This window comes from Hesperophylax consimilis, chromosome 8 (assembly GCF_061612785.1).
Source record: "Hesperophylax consimilis isolate HC1 chromosome 8, BYU_Hcon_1.0, whole genome shotgun sequence".
Lineage (NCBI taxonomy): Eukaryota > Metazoa > Arthropoda > Insecta > Trichoptera > Limnephilidae > Hesperophylax > Hesperophylax consimilis.
Window position 1 is genome coordinate 1,519,481 of NC_142843.1, and position 24,994 is coordinate 1,544,474.

At 35.3% G+C, this 24,994-nt stretch overlaps 2 protein-coding genes and 1 non-coding gene across 3 annotated transcripts in view; 1 reads left to right on the forward strand and 2 right to left on the reverse strand.

The window, feature by feature from the left end:
• LOC149421381 (uncharacterized) overlaps nt 1-24,994 on the forward strand; it is a 69,947-nt gene that overhangs the window by 41,408 nt on the left and 3,545 nt on the right. The window contains exon 2 of the mRNA XM_089634369.1: nt 17,313-17,508. Within this exon, the coding sequence (XP_089490495.1) occupies nt 17,313-17,508 (196 nt within the window). The remainder of the gene's footprint in view (nt 1-17,312; nt 17,509-24,994) is intronic.
• Rsph9 (Radial spoke head protein 9) lies at nt 13,430-14,239 on the reverse strand. The gene has a single exon (XM_089634674.1). It carries the CDS (start codon nt 14,237-14,239, stop codon nt 13,430-13,432), a length of 810 nt encoding a protein of 269 aa, XP_089490800.1.
• On the reverse strand, nt 20,725-20,796 carry TRNAE-UUC (transfer RNA glutamic acid (anticodon UUC)). Its single transcript has one exon. It is a non-coding gene; the product is annotated as a tRNA-Glu (tRNA).

The following is a 24,994-nucleotide window of genomic DNA, read 5'->3' on the forward strand; positions in this document are numbered from 1 at the left end:
TCAGCGAATATCACTATAATTCCACATGTCAACGAGAGAATTATCAGCAAAATTCAGCACAAGAGTCTGAATCTGCTCTCAACCGCTTGAAGCCAGTGGAACTATCCCCCAATTTGGATATGTTGTGAGGCTGAAGGTAGTGGTGAAGTACCTGACTATTCAGATCTGATGGCCAAAAACATAGCTAAAGCCATTTTAAGCAACGTTTCCGAAAGGTGGTCTTTCACCAGGGTGATACTGAAAGTATCCACAACTCTGGAACGTGCCGCAAATATAATATGTTTTATGTGACACCCTTCAAGAGCGCCTATGTCTGTATGTTCAATCTATATTGTTACCTGGTTGGGCAACGCAGTGAGGCGGGTTAAAGTGGGGGATGCAGAAAGTGATTTAGATTATTTTTAATGAAGAAATTCTGAAATAACACAATCAAACAAATTCAATACTCGCTCACGCCGGGATTTGAACCGGCCAACTCCGGATTCGTAGCCAAGGTTTGTATCCATTCAACCACGGAGACCGTCAAAGTGACTTATTATAGTTATACTGGCGTATGTATTAGACGGGAACATTAGCATATCATCATACCATCTACATCTACCCAGTGAGGACCCGGAAAACACTGTGCAATAGTTGAATCAATCAGATACGCTAGAACGCCCATTTTCCGGATTAATTGGAGGACATTCAGCCGGAAAACGACATTTCACTATCAGAATTTAACAACCAAACATTATTTATTAATTTAGACGCCCTGATGGGCTTTTACATGATTTACTGCATAATACAGTGCCAACAGAAGGTTTTTATTTTTAAAACAACAACAAAAAGTTCGATTTGTCCGGCAGACAAGTTCTAAAAAACTCCTTCAGCATTGAAAATAGTTTATTTTTCATTAACCAACACAGTAGGCCACGAAGAAAATAATCTCCCTCCTATGTCATCTTTGGAAATGCTGTATGGAGAGTATTTTTAAGAAAAGGAAGGAAGTTCTGGAAAGGAAAAAGGTATGAGTGGTGGGTGGGAATCTATGCATCAGTATGTTCCGAAAAATTCTATCCCTCCCGCTGCGGCGCTAGGTGATGTGTCGAGGGACCAGTAGGAGAAGTCAAAGGGTCTTCAAACCGTCTTCTCCCGATCTGGCATGCCATGCATCTGGAGGGCAGGGGCATCCTGAGCACACCTCTCTAAACGTAGCGAGCCACTTGGAGTTGACCTGTGGCAAAGGTGTTGGTAATCCAATAAATGGTTCCCGGGGCGGCGATGCCCAAACCTGCCTCCCAAATTGATTAGACTGGACTATTGTATATTATTCCTTAAATATACATCCCTTAATTCAGCGCCTTGACCAACCTGCCTCACAGCTTTACCCAATCTATTGGGAGTTAGCAATATATCTTTGAACACAATCACAACATTGAGAGGATCGTTGTGGGTGAAATATGGATTGAATTATTACGTTTAGAATTTCGTCAAATAAAAACCCGACTCTAGCCGGAGTTTGCCGAAGACTCCCGAACGTCCCCCATAAATTGTGTACGTTTACATAAATTCATCTGAAAGGATTTGCACTATCTTTCTCTCTCTCTTGCCTATATTGTAGTTACAAATATTTTTAGTTAACTCGTGTACTTCAATTTAGTTAAATTCCCATATTGTATTGTTTGAGAGCAAGTGAGTTATTTTATTCAAGAATCCACTCCCACAATACCTTTGAACAAGATAATCGTGCTCAACACCTAGCCTAGAACACCATAACTGCCTGTGACACAGTATTTTCTTAAAGCCAATAAATTAACTAACAGGAAGAGGAATAATTACTTAAAATATCGATGGCTTAGAGTTGAAATATTGTATCTCCAATAAACCTAATATATATTAAGAAAACTGAGTTTGTGAGGTTTGCAAACCTAGAAACATTAGATTTTGTGATATAAAAATAAGTTTTTAGTTAAATATTATAGTATCTGCATCTTACGTAAATACAATATTTTGGCATGGACTTTCATTTAGTGTAAAGATACATCTGTAAATGAAATTATTGATCATGGCATAACTCTTTATTCCAAATTTAATTTTCTTTCTCAGATCAATACAATTACAAATGCTTGGCTTCATTCTCCATAATGGCAAAAACTTATGAACATTAAAAATCTTATATTCTTCTTAGTTCTAATTCAAGTATAATTCTTCTATCTGGTCCCCTCACTTTCAAACATACTCCGATTCCATTGAAAATTTTCAGTATAAATTTCTAAGATATATTAACTATAAACTCGGTCTACTAATAGAAACTATAAATTACAACCACTTGATGAAAGAATTAAAATTATTTAAACTCTCAGATAGAAGACTCGTTTTAAGTTTTGACTTATTTTTAAAATTGTTAATGGGATTATAGACAGCCCTGATTCATTGAGCCTAATCAATCACCTTCAACATACCAAGAACTACTCGATCAAAAATTATTTTTAATTGCAATAACGATATCAGGACTGAGTCATTTAGAAACTCATTTGTACCTAGATTAGGTACATGCAGTTTGCAATAATTTTGCAGAAATGGTAGATGTGTTCGACTGCACGGAATTGAGTTTGAAAAGTTACAAGAAAGCTATAGTAACATACCTCAATAACTAAGCTAAACATAATACTATTCTAGCATTGAATTTCTACATAACTAATAGCAAACATAATACTATTCTAGCATTGAATTTCTACATAACTAATAGCAAACATAATACTATTGTTGCATTGAATTTCTATATAACCAATAGCAAACATAATACTATTCATGCATTGAATGTCTATAATGGCAAACTTTTATTTCTTGATTACTGTTGCACTAAACTATAATGTACATTAAATGTTTGTAAAAGGTCGTACCAAGCACCAGCGCGAGCGTAGAATATATAAATACATGTTATTGTTAAGGAGATAGAATATCTGCGCTCTTAAAAATATTGCCTTGATGTTTATATCTTTGGGACCAGTACGCGGAGAAAAGTGAGTATTACAAATCGCTTTAAACTATTCGTAACCTGGTTAAAAACGGGATTAAACGCCTTTTCCTGATAAACTTTCAGTAAAATCCTGATATATCGGAACACGTATTAATGCACCTGCATTTGTTTTGATAATTTATGATGACAAAATACGAAAATATTATGATTTTTATCAACACGTGTTCCGACATCGCGACAATACATTCCTCTTTTATTTTTTAGATTATTTTTTATTAATTTCAACGCCCTGAAACTTACACGATTTACTGCATAATACAGTACTAACAGAATGATTTTTTTTTATTTTTAAAACAACAACAACAAAATAAATAAATAAAAACTTAAAAACCTAAAACTTTTTCCTTTTTACAGGAAATAAAACCTATCAATTCATTCGTTACGGGCCTGCAATCCTGTTTTTATCTGATCTAAATAAATAAGCAATACTCATTTTTCTCCTTGTTGGGTTAGGCGATGCAATATTAGAACCCAAACAAGTATAGGCTATATTGTATTTAACTAATTTTCGACGAAACTTTCGAAAAACGAGATGCAATGTTTTAACTCTAAGACATCGATATGTAAGTATTCGAGTTGAGGCCTTATATATATTTTTTTATTTCTTCAGTATTATACTGCCCTGATGAAGCTACGGTTGTAGCGAAACCCGGTCGGCATTAAGTATTTACCTATAAGTGATGTTTACAAAGTTATTGTTTAATTTTAACTTATATTTTTACATTACCTGCATTACGCGCCACTGTATTAATATACTAACAACAATCAATACGTTTATGTAGCATATTTGTTACAGAGATTAAGAATTTAATAGGCCAGCTCATTCCCAAACACATTCTGTTTTACGTCATAAAAAAATCACTTCCATAATATATAAGTACTTAAGCTTCCAGACCAGAAACATCACATCTTCAATCAAAATTTGATCGATTAAATTGTAATTGCTATCTATATTGCATAATACAATTAGGTATAGGTTTTTGTTTGCAAATATGTACGACATGTTTACATTAAGTGAAAATTAAATTGTTTTAAATCACGTCAAAATGGGAAAGCCAAAAAACATGAAATGGAATAAAACCAAATCAATTAGTAAAAATAATAATTAATTGATAATTGAACAGGGTGTTAAGGGACGTACTTGTCTTATTTTAACCAGTGATTCCTGACATTATTTGGTGTTCAAAATTTTGGAATCCGGTGACATTTTTGATGTTTTTTTTTCAACATAAATCAGTAGGTTGAGGTTGTTACAGTTGGGACCGGGGTGAGGGGTTTTTCGGTTACAAGGCTGGGTGACCAGTGACGACATGTAGAAGTTTTTTTTTTAATTGTTTTGAAAAAAAACATAAAAGTCATCGGATTCCAAAACTTCGCGTAATTTTTTTTAAAGTAAGTGTTTAACACCCTGTATATTAGTAGCTGACGTTTATCCGGAGTTGCTCGGAGGTATGAATGATTTGGAGTAAAATTTTGACGAAACATAGGTATTTTTCACAGACATATGAATATTAATAGACGAGAAGTTAAGGACGAGGGGTTAAAACAAGAGTTGCGGGACGCAGAGAGGAAAGCTGACTGTGATTCGTCAATAAATCAATCTGACAGTAAATAGGCATCTCGCATTATAATATCACCATTTAGTTCTTAAAAGTAAAATCTGCTTTTGAATGAATAGACATTTTTACATGGGAGCGCAAATTACTCGCCATGTTATGAACAAATTTGCGAAGTCCAAATTCGGCAAAATAAATTTCTTCTATTTTCAGAGTCGAATATTTTGTTTACGTATTTAGTTAAGACACTTTTATAAATGTTCATAATTTACTTCCCAGCAACCAACCAGCTTTGTGTTTCGCGTCCAGACGTATCTCGATGTGATAGTATATGTTTCTACAACTGATCCATATTATACGATGTGAATATGCTTAAAATAAAATAAAATAATGTTTATATATGGAATGTAATACGACGATTGGGTTTATTCTCTTTTTCACATCTATTTTTACAAGTTTTCATAGCACAAGTCACCATTTTGCCGTGTTATTTCGTAAAATGCCTCGACCATAGCTCGATGCTAGTTCGAACAAGAATGATGACGTCACATTCTCAAGATTCACGGGAAGCCATACGCGAGCCCAGCCGGCTCCAATGGAACCGGTATGGGGAGTGGGGAATAATACGCTTTTAATCACTTAGGGCAGGTCTACTAATATTCATATGTCTATGGTATTTTCCCGTAATACGTAATTGTTTCACTTGATCGTGCCATGCCATGACTTCTTCTTTTACATCTCTTTCTTCGTTCATCACGTACACCTTATTTTATAATAAATAATTATTTTGTTCGTGTCTTCCTCGGGCGTCCTTGACTGTTTCTATCATTCACTGCTGTATACCACATTGTTTGTTTCTTTAGAAAAACTACATTATATCAACTTTAATTTGACTCCGTATCTCATGCCACTGAAAAGATAATGCGTTAGGTCTTCATCGGGCGTCCCGGACTTATTCTACCATTCAAATCACTGTCTAAACACTCCTGACACTAATAAGAACAAACTTTGAAATTTTCAGTGAAATCGGCCCAGTAGTTATGGAGTCTATAGGGCAAAAACAAAAAAATATTTTTATATAAATACGAGTATATGTGGGAAGCATGGAATGATGTTTTTCGAGCGCGCATATACTTCGGGGACATTTGTATTGTTTTGGGACAGGCTCAAATTAAAATTTTCCATTATATACGCAACGCATGGAATGAGGACAGTTTTTCGAGCGCGCATATACTTCGGGGACATTTGTATTGTTTTAGGACAGTCTCAAATTAACATTTTCCATTATTTACGCAACGCATGGAATGAGGACAGTTTTTAGAGCGCGCATATACTTCGGGGACATTTGTATTGTTTTAGGACAGTCTCAAATTAACATTTTCCATTATTTACGCAACGCATGGAATGAGGACAGTTTTTAGAGCGCGCATATACTTCGGGGACATTTGCATTGTTTTAGGACAGTCTCAAATTAACATTTTCCATTATTTACGCAACGCATGGAATGAGGATAGTTTTTCGAGCGCGCATATACTTCGGGGACATTTGTATTGTTTGGGGACAATCTCAAATTAACATTTTCCATTATATACGAAACGCATGGAATGAGGATAGTTTTTCGAGCGCGCATATACTTCGGGGACATTTGTATTGTTTGGGGACAATCTCAAATTAAAATTTTCCAATTATATACGCAACGCATGGATATAAATTTTAATATTTATTTGTTAACAATACAACAATAAACAGTGTATACCACGATATTTGCTCTACCAATAAAATCATAAAATCTATATTTAAAACCGTCATATTGAAAATTAAATGTATTGGAGGTGATTCCTTGGGTCACATTTAGTGTACAAACTTCAAACTTGGTTATTATTCATTAATTATACAGCGATTACAAGTGTCTTAATTTTCGATCAAGTGACATTTGACAGTGACAGTTCAATCCAGTGTTTATCTGTGCTAAGAACTGTGACTGCTTATAGCAAAACTTTTACTGCCTATTACAAATAACGTAAAATAACAGTGAAACATCATCAACATATCATACATCATCAACATGAATAATACCTGTCAAAAATGTTCCGAACCAACACTTTCAGACGAGTCTATTTTTGTGTGCGTAACCTGCAAGGAGACATTCCATCTGCAATGTGGAGGTGTGACGGAAAGTACCTACCGTCGCCTCTCTAAGGAGCGGCGTGCCCTCATAAAATGTAAACAATGCATTTGTGTCACACCGACTGTCAAACCCAGTGGCAGTTCACTTATTGATAGTGAACTACTCGCCAAACTACTCGAACAAAACACGCAAATTCTTGCCACTCTAGCGGGGATGAGCAAGCAATATGAGGACATTCTTCTTCGCGTCCACGAGCTTGAGGACACTAATAACAAGCTTGAGAAAAAGAACACCGACCTCGAAGCAAGAATTGAAGTATTAGAAAACCAAATGGAGCAAATAGACAGGCTAAATAGGTCTAAAAACGCTGAAATCAGGGGGATCCCGGAAAATAATGGGGAAAACTTAAATAACCTCATATTCAACATCCAAAAAACTACTAATTCAAACGTGGAAATGAACAAGATTGACGCAGCTTACCGCATCTCCCAAAAAATACCTAAAGACCAATGTAGGCCCATAATCATATCATTTAAAACCAGTATTGACCGTGATGTTTTCCTGTCAGACATAAAAAAGTTCAACAAACAAGCTAACAATAGAGAGGAAAAACTCAACACCACCCTCGTCGGAATTGCAGGACCTCGCTCTCACATATACGTCTCGGAACACCTGACGTTTCGTGCGAAACACTTGTGGTTCCTTGCACGTAAGGCTACACGGGAAAACTTATATAAATTCGCCTGGACCCGTGGAGGGCAAGTGTACGTCCGTAGAGATATTGGAACACCAGTCATTATTATCAATGACAAAAACAAACACATCTTATCTCACACACCCAATAACTTGTAAAAGAACTGTAACTATTGTATTTATGTTTATAAAATATTTTTTACTTTACTCAAAATTCATTAACATCACTATTTTAACTATTAATCTCAACCTATTATATGAAACAAAAGGGCACAGGTATATGGTTACAGGGGAATTTAAATTATTTAATTTGTATTTCTCTAGTTTTCTTTTATCTCTTTACCCAAACACTACATTTAGTTTTAGCATTAACCAATATAAATCTTGTACTATGTATCTTCAATTCATAGTTACACTATATGCCTGCTATAATTATGTAAAATACTTACAACAACTAAATCCCTATAACACCTATGTACTTTACATGCTTATGCTTATGTTTTATTTTCTCTATATACTTATGTTTTATATGCTTTATATGCTCGTGATATATACTCGCAATAACTATATGCATACTCTGTATACTTATGCCAATGTTATGCATACTTTTCACGCTTATGTTAAATATCCGCAACAACCAAATCCATATATCACTGGTATACTTTATATGCTTATGTTTTATTTTCTTTATATGCTTATGTTTTTTTAATCTCTTTAAGCTCATGTTTTATTTTCTCTTTATGCTTATATTTTATATTATTTATATGCTTATGTTATGTATTATTTATATGCTCATGTTATACATTCGCAACAGATATAAGTACACTTTATTCACTAATAGACACGATACCGATATAATTATAATAACGGAGCGTAATTCTTTTAATTTAATTCTTCATAGTTTTGGCCAGCTTATGGATGTATGTGCTATCGATTGCTCTAAATGAATTAAAATTAAATTTAAATGGATGATTTTATAGCTAGCCAAATAGAAAATTTCTACAAAATCCATGAATACGAATGTGCAAACACAGAGACATGTAATGAATTTTTCCCACACAAATTTAACGGTTTATTCATATTACACCAAAATATTCGTAGTATGTTTCAAAATTTTGATGAATTTATTATTAAAATCAATAATCTAATATTACAACCAGACTGTATAATATTAACAGAGACATTTACAAATGATGAGTCACCAGCCTTTCAACTTCCTAACTATACATACATCCCAACTAAAATAAATATCAATAAAAATAGTGGAATCGCAATATTCGTTCACACCAAATTCAGTATTGTCACGACTTTAGAACACCCAATATTACTGACTAACTGTATTCAAATCGAAATTAAACTCGATAAATATATTTATCACATAATTGCCATTTACAGAACACACGAATCAAATATTTCACATTTTATAACTCAACTGAAAAATATATTACTACCGCTTAAAAATAAAACCTGTTTTATCGCGGGTGATTTTAATATTAACATTAACGAAAAATCAGAAAATATTTTCAAAAATGAGTTCCTAAATTGTATGACTGAATTAGATTTTAAATCATGCATAAACAAAAATACTAGAGAAATGCACGGACAAAAATCGTCTTGCTTAGATCATATTTGGATAAACATAAAATTACAAAACCTATATAAAATCAAAACAATGATTTGGCAAACGAATATTACTGACCACCACACTTGCTTATTATTGTATGATAATGAAATAAAATCACAAATTAAGGCTCCAATTACTATTAAAAAAACCAAAAATATTGCCACTTTAGAGAAAAAATTGAAAGCAGAAACTTGGTGTACCATACTACAATCTAACGATGTCGAACAATGCTCAAATATGTTTGAAAAACAAATTATGGATCATATTGAAACCTCCACAACAGAGGTCTCATTATACATGAATTCAAAATTCAGACGTATAAAACCTTGGATCACTTGTGGCCTAATAAAATCTATCAGAGAAAAAGAAAGGCTATATAAAAATACAATTAAAAATCCACACGATGAAAATGCTAAGATAGTTCTCAAAAAATATAGAAATAAATTAACAGCTTTAATTTAAAAAAGTAAAGACGACTACTTTAAAAAAATAATCTCTACTTCAGAAAACAATCTAAAAGTTATTTGGAAAACGGTAAATTATGCAATTGAAAATAAGAAAAAAAATAATTCTATAAAATATTTAAAACATGAAAATAATATCATAGATGTATCCAAAGACCCAAAACTAACAGCAAACATTTTTAATTCTTACTTCTCTAAAGTAGGAAACAATCTCGCTGATAAAATCACTAAATCTGTACACACACCAAAAACTATAACAACTAATACCCAAAAACAAAATACACTATCCACTTTTAAAAAAACTACCGAAACTGAAATACAACTTGTAATAGAAAGCATGAAAGACGGATCCTCTCCAGGTTTTGACCACATTTCTGTGAAAATTCTTAAAGAAATGAAAATGTATCTATTGAAACCACTAAACCACCTTATCAATCTCAGTCTGACTAAAGGCATATTCCCAACAAATTATAAAAAATCTATAATATCCCCTATCTTTAAAACCGGCGACCCGCAAAATGTTTCAAATTATCGACCGATATCGCTAATATCGAATATAGCAAAAATATTTGAAAAGATTGTGAAAAAAAGGGTTGTTGATTTTCTAGAAAACAATAAAATATTACATTCCAATCAATTCGGATTCTTAAAAACAAAAAGCACACAAGATGCAATAGCAAATGTAACATCATTTATATACTCTGCACTTGATGAAGGAAATAAATGCGCAGGAATATTCATAGACCTAAGAAAAGCATTCGATAGTATCTCACACGCAAAGCTTATCAAAAAACTGAAATTAAATAACATCAATGATAAAGCCGTCCAATGGATAGAAAGTTATTTGAACAATCGTGCACAATTTGTTAAAATAAATGACCAAACTAGCGACCAAGAAACATCAAATTTTGGTATCCCACAGGGCACCGTGCTTGGACCAATATTGTTCATTTTGTATGTAAACGACATATTTATTCAACCATTGCATGGCCAAATTATCTCTTACGCTGATGATACAGTCCTTATAATAAAAGAAAAAACTTGGGAAAAAATTAATCTAAAAGCTACAGAAGACATAAATAATCTATAAATATGGTTTGACAATAACCTCTTGTCGTTAAATAGTGATAAAACATATGTCATTCCTTTCGAAATTAACACTAACATTGTACCTCCAAATCTTCAAATATTCTTACATAATCATTCTCTCGCACAACACGATACTAATCACTGCCAACAAAAATGTTCACTGAAAATAGCGGATAAAATTACATATCTTGGAATAATCATAGATAAAAACCTAAAATGGAAAGATCACATCGACCATACAATAAAAAGAGTTAGGAAGTTAATTCATATATTCTTACGGATACGAAACTTTTTATCAACGAAAAACCTATACTCAATATACTACGCATTAGTACAGTCTATTCTTCAGTATGCCATTATCAGTTGGGGAGCAGCTTACAAAACTAATCTGACCCCCATAGAAATTGTTCAAAAACTAATAATAAAAATTATACTAAAAAAACCTCCAGACTTCCCAACTGACAGCATATTCGAAGAATTCAAAGTTCCAACATTTAAAAACTTATTTATAAAAAATTCAATTATACAAATTATAAAAGAAAAAGATAAATACGCATTCATAACTGAAAATCGTACTAGACTTAAACATGTATTTGTGTGCCCCAAATTAAACACTTCTTTTGCACAACACCATTATACTCACCAAGGAAAATTCTTTTTCAATAACCTACCAATAGAAATCAGAAGCATTAGGAACAAAATTCAATTGTTGAACTCCATCAAAAAGTATTTTAGAGAATGTCACACTAAAAATCTTACTTGTTTTTCTTCTTACTGAATACATATATGTTTACATATTTTAGTTAACGGGTCTGATTGCCATGTGTCTATATTACCTACACATACATATATATTGAAATACATGATTATAGTAAATAGTAATTGTAATTATATGAAATGTATTAACTGTACCAACTGCATTGTATTAACTGTACACGTGACTTTATTTGTACATAATATGTGAAATGTTAACTCTTCTTCCATCCACAAGCTAAGGCTTTTAATGGAAGACCAGTAAAATTATAATATAAAAAATGTAACTAACTAAGAAATAAATAAAAAAAAAAAAAAAAAAAAAAAATTAAAATTTCAAATTATTTTCATTCCTATTAATTATATATATGGATCTAAATTTGCAAGCTCAAACTAAATATGATGAACCTCGATGGTGGGTTTATTTTAAATTTAATACATTTTGTTAATGTAAAAATTTTAACATATTTTTGCCATATAACTGTTACGAGATTGGATAATAATTAATAATAGATAATAATTTTTATCAGTACAAATATAATTTCCGGAATGTTGTGGACGTATTATCATATCGATTACCTATTGTGACGATGCACTGTTTTACGAAATTGTTTGCAAATAAATTCGACGAATTTATTAGTAATATAAAAATTATACGTATATTTATTATACTGTACTTTTATCATAATAAACAATTCGATTCCGAGGCAAATCAACAAATTAAAAATAGCAATCATAAAAATGTGATTATTTAAAAAAATATTAATGTTTTGCAATGTTTACTGCCTTTCGTATAATTTTGTTATCGGGTGTCAGATGAGGTAGATTGAAAAATACTTTGTCCTAAAATACCAAATCCATTTTCCTCCGAAAGGAGATACCAAAAATGTATATTAATATGAATGTATTTTAAAATATTTAAATTCTAGTAAAAACCTATAATAACTTTTTAATTATTGAAGACAATATTAGCGATTCCTAAACGAAAATCTGAAACAGAAAAAGATACTTTTTTTGTTTTTGGGGTATTATGCCGTGTTGCGCTAACTCCTTCTTTAGCCAACGTTTCGGACAGCATTGCAGTGTCCATCATCAGGGCAGATGTGTTATTTTTGACAAAATAACAAATAACACATCTGCCCTGATGATGGACACTGCAATGCTGTCCGAAACGTTGGCTAAAGAAGGAGTTAGCGCAACACGGCATAATACCCCAAAAACAATTAACAAAAATACTTTTGGCCGGGAAAATCTTAAATCATATTTTCAGAAAAGATACGGTCACATCTAGGAAGCAAACCCTGGACCCTTGCCTTGCCGAGGCGCTGCTTTACCAACTGAGCTAATGGGACCCTATTTCCTTCGGTCATATTTAACTATATCATACTACGAATAAGAACTACCAAGATTGTCTTAATTTTTCTCACCGCACATTTTTATTGGCAACTATCTGTATGTAGAGCGGTAATATTATCTTCAATAATTAAATATTACAATTTGAGGTAAAAACTTTTTGTTTTCCACTTGTTGAAAGTGAAACCCATATGCCCATGAGGGATTTACAATAGAATTGCTCTGCAACGTAGGTCGTTCTGTATATATATTAATAATTATATATATTCTTCTACGTATCTATTCGTTTTGGTGATTATACGTGTATATTCCATATACATGTGTCTATATGTTATATGTGTAAAAAGAAGAGTGTACCGGGAGGTGTGCTTTTGTTTTTGTACAAATCTACAGTTTTATTTCGATTTTGATGAAATTTAGCACAGTTGACCTACAAAACAGGAGAGGATGGTCACTGTTTAAGTGATATTTCGAAAAACCTCTCCCATTCCGTTCTCTTGCCCCTTACAGCAGAATTTTGATACTTCTTGATGAAAATTTATACACTTGACGTTCCAAAATAAGAGGAAAATTACTGTCTTAATCCGATTTCGAAGAACTTTGCTTAAAGCCCGGGCAGGGCCAAAGACTTATAACCAGGGCTAGTATAAAATAAAATAATATTCATGGATCTAAAAATGTTTAATACGCAAATAATATTTAAATTCAACAAAAATACAATGGTATCGGATTAGATGCACAATAAAATTAAAAGTAAAATGGTAAATCAATGTTTCTAATCCCGTCTCCGATGTAAAACCAGCAAAAGTCATCACTATTTATCTTGGCGTAGAAGAACATTCCTGGCCACAGCAAACTCTGCAGGCAAACGGTCTTCTTGTCGTTGTCCGTATGCAGCGCCCAGTGGCCTTTGGGAATGTCTCTGTCAATGGTGTCCAGGAAATCCACGGCGTAATTGAAATCGTCCCTCGTCAACAGGTTGGTATTCCACTTGCTCTTGGGCCTCCTATAGTGCACATAAGACGCAAGATTTTGAGAGTCGTGAAAGTTAAGACCCTTATAATATTTATTTTGGATTATACCACAATTCGGACTTTTTAGAAGGAATCCTCGAGGTACAATTTCTGCTTCTTGTTTGATTGTCGACAGGACATAGGCTAAATACTTTTCCTCGGTCAAACCTGCTAATTTTTCATAATTTTCGTCAGTTAATTTATTGGTTATTGAGATTTTAGAAGTAGGATCGCATTTAAAGTAGTATGATATCTGTTCCATCCCAAATAACTCCTTCCTAGCTCTTGGCAGCATGACCCATTGGAAAAGGTTAATGCTGTAGAAGTACTTCTTGTCTCTTATGACGTCTTCTTTGAATCCATAGGCTATGTAGTAATCTCCTTCTGTGCCAAATATCTTTCCCCAAAAGTAGATCTTCTCGAAGTGATTTTCGTTTTGAAGCAGGCACAAAGAGTTGTGCAGAAGAGATAGTTGCTCGATGTTGAACGTAAAACCCGATGAATTGAATAATCCGAAGTATTCGAATAGTTTGTCCACATCCATTTTTCTCCTTTGGGAAGCAATAATTTTGACAATCTGACAGCGAAAATTATTAATTGTTCACCGTATCACTATGGCTACAGAAATAAAACCAACAGGGCCCATGCACACGAGCAACTTTACTTGGAAACTATTTAGAAATTCACACAAATTCAAAAAAAGCCTGCCTGTTTCTTCGTGTGATTGAATCTTTTGATTTTGAGCTAGTCGAAACTGAAGTCGTGGGCTTGCGTTGGGAAATTCAAAGAAACTACTATTATTTGAAAACAGGTATTCAACGTTATAAAATCAGTTCCTAATATTCACGAAAGGATGAGAGAAACTCAAAATACGTTCTGTATTATTCTATATATTATCGTTATCCATGGAAGCCAAAAAAAAACAAATAAAAAATAAGGATTATGGCATTGAGTAATGTAGACCATTATCCAGCTCTAATGAGGGCCGAATTAATGATTTACGACGTAAGTATAATAATAATGTGTGTCAAAAACATATATGAGTACATTATCACAGAATTATTTTCGACTTATCTCATTAATCCTCATTTCATGAATCACGATTAAACACAGGGCCGGCCTTTATCGAACGGCGCCTGGCGCGAGTAACACGTTTGCGCCCCTTGTCAAAACCAGTAGACCCCGTAGGTATGTGATCACTGTAATCAATAATATTCGCTGAAATGAAAAATAATCTCGAGGGCGATGTGTTAGGACTGTTACGAGTTAGACATTATCAGCGCTTTGGCGCCTTGGAAAATCGGCGACCGGAGCGGACTGCTCCAGTTGCGCCCGCATAGGGCCGGCCCTGACTAAACGTAAACAAAATGATTCATGAAAAGTCAGTCAGTAAGTACTAGATACCTATCCACTTTCATTTCCAACAAAGTAAGTGACTTTTGCACCTAGATAACAATAAGTAGGTACTAGTAATACGCATTTTATTTCGTGCAGTGCTGCACTAAAATCCAACGGACTACTGCAAGTAAATATTTGATCTGCAATTTCTCAAAGGTGGTATTATATGTCCAACTTAGCAACACCTTTATTTAAAAATAGAACTTCGATAAGCTTGCTGAGTAGACCAAATTTTACTGAAAATCCAAGATTTTCATTGCGATTTTCTCCAATACACCTTGTTTATTTATTTATTTAAAGGCCTTACACACCTCCCTGAAATCGGAGGCGATTTAGGGAGAGTGGTGATGGCGGTAAAATTGGCGTCTTCTCTACAAACTCACCCCTGCCACAGTGTGAAACTGGTCGTGATCAAGATGGCGAGAACGCTTTCCAAAAATCGGAAAACAGCAATGAATCAGCCGCTTTCTTGCATGTAATAAAAGGAAAAGAAAAATTTGAGTGATAGACTGATTGGTTAATCGCTGTAATTTTAGCCACGTGAATGTAAAGAGAGCACTGGAACCAGCAGACCTGGAGAACTTTTTATGAATGGACATGAAGTGTCACTGAAGTTAGGCCGATTTGTCCCTCACGCGGTGGCTAAGGAAGCGATCTAGGGGTGCTTCCCACCACTGCCCTGATATTGCCTCCGATAACAGGGAGGTGGGGAAGCGATCTCGGATGCTTCCCACCACTGCCCTGTTATTGCCTCCGATAGAAGGCATGTGTGGAAGCGATCTAGAGTGCTTCCCACTACTGTCCTGATATTGCCTTCGATAGCAGGAAGCTGTGGAAGCGATCTAGAGTGCTTCCCACCACTGCCCTGATATTGCCTCCGATAACAGGGAGGTGTGGAAGCGATCTAGGGTGCTTCCCACTACTGTCCTGATATTGCCTTCGATAGCAGGAAGCTGTGGAAGCGATCTAGAGTGCTTTCCACCACTGCCCTGATATTGCCTCCGATAACAGGGAGGTGTGGAAGCGATCTAGGGTGCTTCCCACCACTGCCCTGATATTGCCTCCGATAGAAGGCATGTGTGGAAGCGATCTAGAGTACTTCCCACTACTGTCCTGATATTGCCTTCGATAGCAGGAAGCTGTGGAAGTGATCTAGAGTCCTTTCCACCACTGCCCTGATATTGCCTCCGATAACAGGGAGGTGTGGAAGCGATCTAGGGTGCTTCCCACTACTGTCCTGATATTGCCTTCGATAGCAGGAAGCTGTGGAAGCGATCTAGAGTGCTTTCCACCACTGCCCTGATATTGCCTCCGATAACAGGGAGGTGTGGAAGCGATCTAGGGTGCTTCCCACCACTGCCCTGATATTGCCTCCGATAGAAGGCATGTGTGGAAGCGATCTAGAGTACTTCCCACTACTGTCCTGATATTGCCTTCGATAGCAGGAAGCTGTGGAAGTGATCTAGAGTCCTTTCCACCACTGCCCTGATATTGCCTCCGATAACAGGGAGGTGTGGAAGCGATCTAGGATGCTTCCCACCACTGCCCTGTTATTGCCTCCGATAACAGGGAGGTGTAGAAGGCGTTTTACTCTTTTGGGGATTTTAAATTAGATGCATGAAATGGTTACAAGTTTTTACACAAGGGTTAGTAGGTAATCAATAATATACAATGGTAGTTAAAATAAACCAATTTTGCTATAGGGATGGAAAAAAAAGTATCAGACCTATAAACAATGCTTTGAATAGCAAAATCTGCTACTTATACGATCCCGATACAGTATTATTGTATAATGTGGCTAATTAAGTTCTTTAGATTATGATCGGAAAATATTTGAACCTGAATTTCACAAAATCGAAAAAAAATGCATTTTGGTGATATTTTTTTTTGCTTAAATCAAAACAAGCGGATTTCAATATTATTGAATCTCCGTAAGGAATACGTGAAAAACAAGGAAGCATTGAAAAAAAACTTCCCTTTAAAAGGAAGCAGTGTTATTAAAATTATATATATCGACAGAGCAAGTTTCATTCCCCACGCGATGCTCTGTCTCAGTCTCTGTGAAAAATAATTTTATCCACATTACATTAGTGCGAGAAGCAACTGCATAAAATGGAGCACGGAGTCTCGTGTTGTATTTATTGGGTTCTTACTAATGAATAATATTCACCAGGTCTGTCTAAATCTCGTCTGTATAATGTGATATTTTGTTATTGCAGAGTTCCTGAGCGACGACTCCCTAGCCGAGGCGGTGACCCCCCTTGCGGGGGCCGTGGCGGGCCTAGGGCTGGGCACGGGGAGCGCAGCGGGGGCGGGCTCGGGCACTATCATCACCATCGCCGTGGTAACCCTCGCCGTCGTCATCGCCATCGTTGGCCTCTTCGCGCTGGCCATCTTCATTGACTACAGACAGCAGTAAGCCTTACATTATAATATGGTCAAATATCTACAAAACCACAATTTTACAGGAGACTCAACGTTTTACATTAGATTAGAGATCATCTCCCACCTTACCTTCCCTACACCAATTTTGAACCAAATTGGTTAAGAACTCTAGAACTTCAAAATGGCCGCCGAAATTTTAAATTTTCACTTTATATTCGATTTGGATTCGATCCGATCCAACCTAACCACATCTGATGGAATTTAAAGATGGCCTGCTGAAATTTTATTTTTTTGCTTTAGTTTCGAGTACATCTCCTTCCTAAGCACATATTATGTACTATTTATACCAATTTTGAACCAAATCGGTTGAGAACTCTAGAACTTCAAGATGGCCGCCGAAAATTTGGCATTTTGACTTTGGATTCGAGGTAAAAAAAAAAAAAAAAATAAATAAACCTAACCTCACATGTAAGTTTTTTAAACCTAACCTCACATATTTCAATTTTGAACCAAATAAAAAATAATCAGATAATGTCATGTGGGTCCCCTCCATTGTAAGTCAATAGTTGTTATAAATCTTAGTTGTAAGTCGCTTGTAAATCTTAACTGCAAGTTATTAGTTATAGTGAGAAGTTATAGGTTAAATAAATTAAGTTGTAAAACGCCTTTTAGGTTATTTTGTTACAAAAACAGAACTATAAATATTATTTATTTAAATTGTCAGTTGGCTGCAAAACTCTTTTCTTTTGTTAGACTATCAATATTTAAGTAAAAGTACATTTAATAAAAATAATTATTAGAACTGTTCAAATAAAGACTGATCAGTCTTTGTTATATATCTTTTAAAAACATTTATATTGCTTGAACAGTTGCTGATCACATATTTACTATTTAATCAGTCCCTTGCCGAGCTGTTTCAATATTAATTTGTATTTCTCTCTATAATATTCCATAGGTTTTAACTTCATTATATTGTGTGCTTTCCGAGAATCGCACATAAGGATCGCCGCGCTGTGTTCCAATTTATAGATTTTTAAACTATGGATTCAGACACACTGGGCCCACGTACGCAACGTATGCATTACTACTTTCCAAGGCCAACGTACGCAACGAAAATTTAAATCGTAGTATCGCGATATTCAATTTATTTAACGTTATAAATGACTTCGTAACATCGTACTAATTTTATTATTTATTTATCTTCCATTTTAACAACGAAACGAGCAACAATGGTCAGTAAACACCAAAACAAACATAACCTTAAAGGTCAAAACAATTCGTAGGAACGCCTTCCACCAACGCCGTATTTCTTTAACGCGTCCCACGGCGATCTGGACAGCGCACATCGGCGTTGGGCGGGAACTGGCGTGATTGGTTTATTTATGGGCGGGAAGCATGGGATTGCGTTCCGTGTGACATGTGCGATTCTGAAGCATCTATTTTCATAGAATATGTATGGATTGTTGTCAGAGGCGGATTTGCAGTCTTGGCCGCCCTAGGCCCTAAGGCCCCAGACCATGTAGCCGCCCCTTTCTCAGTACCCATCATATTGACCAGGAGTATCCAAACTTTTCAGTAAGTTCCTATGGTCAAAACCGTTTTAATTTTCCTGCCATTATCATTCATGGTTCATGGGGTGAGATTTGTCCAGGTCTTGGCGGCGGATACGTCTGCCCACCTGCTGCGTGGCGGGCTGGATCGAGAGAGACTGGGTGAGGGAGGCCTTTTGACCTTTCCAGCCGGACTATCTTGACCCATCGCCTTGCACCGTAGTTGGAGGGATGTATTCATACGTATGTCACTCTTGGACACACTAATCCCCAGATTCCTACCCACTCCTCATACATTTTCCTTTTTAGAACTTCCTATCCTTCCCTTCCTTAAAAAGACCCTCCACACAGCATCACCTAAGATGACATAGGTCGTGAGGGAAAATATTTTCCTCAAAGCCTCCTGTGTGGAATTAATATAAAAAATACGCTTGCTAAATTCGCTAGTTCAATTACTGTATAATTGTCGATTGTCGTGCGCTGTGTGTTGTGTGTGAACACGCTCTTGCATATCGCTATTTCGTACGTAGAATATTTAGGTACTTAGGAAGTAATTTCTTGTTATCATCTGTGACTTTTTTGTCACGATTGGCCGCCCCTAATATCTGGCCGCCCTAGGCCCGGGCCTACATAGGCCTAAGGGCAAATCCGCCTCTGAGTACTATTATAATCTAAGTGAGTCTTTTGTAGTTTTTCTTCGGGATTTCACTGCACAACTATTCTTTGGAGAAAACCGACACTTCTAAGTGGTTCTGAATGCATTGCGAACAAGGTGGGGTAAAGTTGTTGTCTCATTAACGCCCACTTATCAACATGAGTTTTGGCTATATTCGAAAAGTGTTATTCCTGAAAAAAATACACATATATAATACCAACATTATTTACGGAATTTTCGACGTATTTTTTTTTAATTCTTGGGTAAATAGGTCAAAAAAATAAATTAAAAAAGATTACGAGTTAGGTACATCAAAATGATGGAACAATATAAATCAATTATTAAATAGGCTACGTAGTTATGACCGTCCCAGATCTATCCTACCCTTGACATGGATGAAATTGGGTTTGCTGTTATTTTTCTACTAGTATTTCAATGGAAGGTGCTCATTGATCCCCTCGGCACCAGTGCACAGTCCAGAGACTTGTCAAACGCGCGACCAAGCATTCATACGCAGTTAACTTTCTGGCGTTTTCTTTCTCCTGCTATACGGTACCTTCAAGACCTATACAGGGTGTCCAGGGTAAAGTGCACAAATTTCGGGAGGTAATTCTGCATGATGGTAGAAGTAAAAAAAGGCAAACAACTTTTTTCGAAATTCCGTTGTTTATTTTTTCCCATATAAAAATATTATTATTTTCCATACAAAAAATTCAACTTTTGTACCTGAAAACTATCTTAAAACGTAAAAAATTCGAAAAAGTCATTTTTCTTTTTTACTTACACGTTACCCCGGACACCCTGTATATATTCGATATAATAATATCACTCAAAATCCATCTATTTTCAAATGCTGACTAAATAACTCTTCACCTTGTTCCCTTGAACTTTTCTGCTTGTAGGTACATACACACTTACTTATCTCATTGATTACTTGGTAGGTACTTTCGTTGCATTAATTATATAATATAATTTTTTTTTTAATTCTGCATTGTTTGATGTTCATGGTATAAAAAAAACTAAAAAAACACCTTTCAGTATTTCCCGTACCGGGAATCGAACCCGAGCCTGCTGGGTGAAAGCCAGCTATCCTAGCCACTAGACCATACGGGAGGATAATCAGTGTGTGAGTAATGTTCAACACAAACACAAATAGTCCAGTCAGTGGGGGATAAAAAAGGGCTCCACCTTGCAAAAGGTTAGGTAGTAGCGATTTTCACATATGTTGTTAAGATTGGGACTCTAAAGAAAAAAAAAAGTTTTCGACCTTGGGGGGGTCGAGCTCGATCCGCCATCTTGGATTGAAGGTGCCAAAATTTGGTTTTTTCAAAATAATTATGAAGTGGTTGATTTTACAACCAAATTGTTGAGAGCAAACTTAAAGACAACTAAACTACCTACATTTTTTGCATAAAGTTTTTTTTTGTAAGTCTAATAGGTAACGAGTTACAGCGGTTGAAAGAAGAAAATTTTGACAAAAAATTGTAAAACTCCAGTTTTCTTGATAAATTTTGTACGAACATATTACACAATATCATTTTAACGTATTTCTACGTTACAATATACTTATATAGCATCATCCGTGTACTCGATGACGTTGATTTGTTATAGTGGGATCCTAGTCTACAGCTGACTTGGCAACACTGATTGAGTCCTGGTTACAGGACGTTGCCTAGATGCTCATGTCTGCAGATGTTCTTTTCGATGAAACAATGCCAGTTCAAGTTTCACAAGAACGATTTTTAGCCAATGAAAATAACAAAGTCCGTCTGATTTCGATGCTTACAAAGCAATTTATACAGGATGATTTTACAGTTAAGCAGGCTGAAGAAGATGCTGATGAGTTGATTGTCAATACTGCGATTTCCTTGTGTTCATCATATGACGCTGTTTTCATTATTGGCGAAGACGTTGATCTCCTAGTTCTGCTGACAGCATTAGCACCACCCAAAAGTAGTATATATCTTCGCAAACCCGGGAGAGGCAAAACTTTTGAAAGACTGTATTCCGCGAATAGTGTGAAATACAAAGAGGCGGCTGAGAATATTCTGTTTCTTCATGCCTTTAGCGGCTGCGATACAACATCGTCCTTCTTCAACCAAGGAAAAACAAAATTTTGTTCGCTTGTGCAAAACGACACAAGACTCAATGCCATGATAGGAATCTTCAAACAACATGATGCAACACCAGAAGACATAGCAGTTGCAGGAACACGCTTTCTTGTTGCTTGTACGGGGGTGACATGGATAAGGAAACCTTGGAAGAAGTCCGCTACAAACGTTTCGCAAAGTCGACAGCAAAAAGCAAATTCAATCTTGCCTCTTTGCCACCAACGAACGACGCTGCACGGTACCATGCATTTAGAACGTACCATCAAGTCCAAAAATGGTATGGAATCCAAAAAAATCCAGAAACTGGGGCTGGAAACGTGACACCAACGGGCTTGTTCCAGTACGAATGACAAAGAAACCAGCACCCGAGACTTTATTAAAATTTATTTCATGCAATTATTGTAAAAAAGGATGCGGCGTTGCATGTAGCTACATGAAAGCTGGATTGAAGTGTTCTATTGTATGTGGGTGCTGTAATGGTCAAACATGCCGAAATTCGCCAGAGGTTCACATCGATGTCGAGGACGAAGAAGAAGAGATTTTGTCAATTGAAGCCCAGAATCTCAGTATCACAGGCAATGAGTTAGATGATGACATTGATGACGAAGACTGTTATTAAGTAACATAATTTATAGTAACATAATTCATAGTAATGTAATATAATTTGTATATGTAATTTAATAATGATCTACCATCGCTGGTATATCTGTGGAGTAGAACTACTGGGGATACCACAATAAAAAAATGCACCATGTTCCCCACCTCATGGTGGTGTGGAAATGAATTAACAAAATTATTATAATTATGTAATGAATAACCCGAAAAAATTACAAAGTTAAGAATTTCATCATTTTTCAGAAAAATATTCACATTTCCGCCACTGTAACTCGTTACCTATTAGACTTACAAAAAAAAACTTTCAACAAAAAATGTAAGTAATTTAGTTGTCTTTAAGTTTGCCTTCGGCAATTTGGTTGTAAAAACGACCACTTCACAATTATTTTGAAAAAAAACAAATTTTGGCACCTTCAATCAAAGATGGCGGGTCGAGCTCGACCCTCCCAAGGTCGAAAACTTTTTTTTTTCCTTAGAGTCCCAATCTTAACAACATATATCAAAATCGCTACTACCTAACCTTTTGCAAGGTAAAACTCCCCACTGACTGGACTAAAATACCTTTGCCTGTCGATTCAATGTGGTAAAAAAAAACACATATTATTATTTTATAAATAAAGTGTTAAATTTTATGATGTTCAGTTATTACAAATAAATAAAATTTTATATTCGTATGTAAATTTTTTTTTTTTGAAAAGGAAAAAAATAATTGTTTTTCATTTACTTTTGGAGCCGGGTCTACATTTCGACGCATTTTAAATTACTACAAAAGAGCTGATAGTAACATTGACATAATTTATCTACGGATAGTAACTCCGTAGCTACAGATTTTTTCAAAATTTGTCCGGAACATTTCAAACTTCGATTTCGATTGACTGGAAAACGAAAGCTCAAATAAAAAAAAATTATCCCACAAAATCGACTTCAAACTAGTCATGATGAGCTGCACAATTGAGCTAGCTCTTTTTGATGAGCTTATTCGTATGACTCCCGGTAAACCGTACCACGACTAAATTGAATGGTTACTCTTTTTATCAGTATTACATCCAAGTATTAATTGTTAACTGGACTTGGAGATATATACCTACACCTACTAACTAACTAGCATTTTATTTTTCTCATGGTACACGAGGCCGCAGACCTGTACCAAGATTTATATGATCATTCATACGCTTATGCTGAGAGCTGGAAGCCATATCGGGGGAGCACAGTATATAGCATAGCTCATATGCTTTGAGCTCACGGCTCTCGTTCAATTGGGCCTTCATTCAATTGAGTCGACTCTGAGCCATACGAAAATATCAAGCTGATATCGTGGCTCTTATTCTTAATGAAATGAGTCATGAACCATCGCTACTCAAAACGTGAAGTAAATTCACCAGTTTCCCGCTTGTGCCACTAGTTTCCGGACACCATATTATTAGGGGGGAAATAAAAAGGGTTTCAAGCAATTTCTAGTAATTTTCCACCTCCACCACTGAGAAGAAGACGAACTAAGACGAAGAATTAAATTCGTATCTTCTCCCTAAGAAATAGAAAAATAAATTTTTTCTCGGCTTGCCCTCCCGATCGGTAAAAGTTTTTATAATTCTGAGAGCGATTAACAGTTTTTAATTAAAATATTTTATTTTAAATAAAAAAACTAATTATAAGTTACATAAATACATTATAATAATTTAACTTACCATTCACACAGCATGTTAACACGTTGACTGCCACGGCAATTTTCAGAATTCCGGTCTAAAAAGCCAATTTCATTTAATCATATTATATTATCAAAAACTCTAATTTTTTATAATTATATTTTCTGTTAATTTATTCATTAATTTTCTGTTCTGTAAGCCAGCATTGATTTTTTGTTATCTTCCCAGAAGCCATCTATCCATATTAGCACTGATATACTACGAATTTTATCGTATTTTAGCGAATATGGCAAGTAAATACACTACGAGTTATCTCGTAGTCGGCGTCCTAGCAAAGAATGCAATCTACGAGTTATCTTGTAGTTGGCAGTCAACGTGTTAAGCTTGTCGTCCCATGGATCGGTAAGCAATCGACATAAACCGAATGCTGCGAGACTCTGCGCAAAAAATTAAGTTTGCTTTGATAAGGTAACGGTCGGCAGTGCAGTTAGGTGAAGAAATATTCTGCTCAGGGTCTTATAGCATTTGGTTTACGTCGATTGCATATCGACCTGTGGGACGGCGGGCTAACTTATTCTTTATGCAAGTAAACCAAGAATGTACTTGCAAACATTATTGTATTGCAAATATTATTAAATTATTGAAAATAACAAACCATCTATTTCTGAATATTTTAATCAACTAAAGATAATTCACCTGCGTGATAGGAACATAAGATGCATCACCTCATTAGCATCTAAGATAAATGATAGATCACTTTTTTAATTTATATTAAATTCTCTCACATAGTATTATCACGCTATGGTAACAAGTGGCATGTCAAAGCTATGACATAATATTATGTTATGGATTAAACTTTGACTGGTGGAGAGACTGGAGTGAGATTGTAATCAACTGCTGACCGAGGCAATTAAATTCAGATTATGCAGCATCCTGCATAAT

Coding starts and splice junctions, on each gene's coding strand:
- Rsph9 (XM_089634674.1), bottom strand. CDS start 14,239: ATGGATGTGGACAAACTATTCGAATACTTCGGATTATTCAATTCATCG.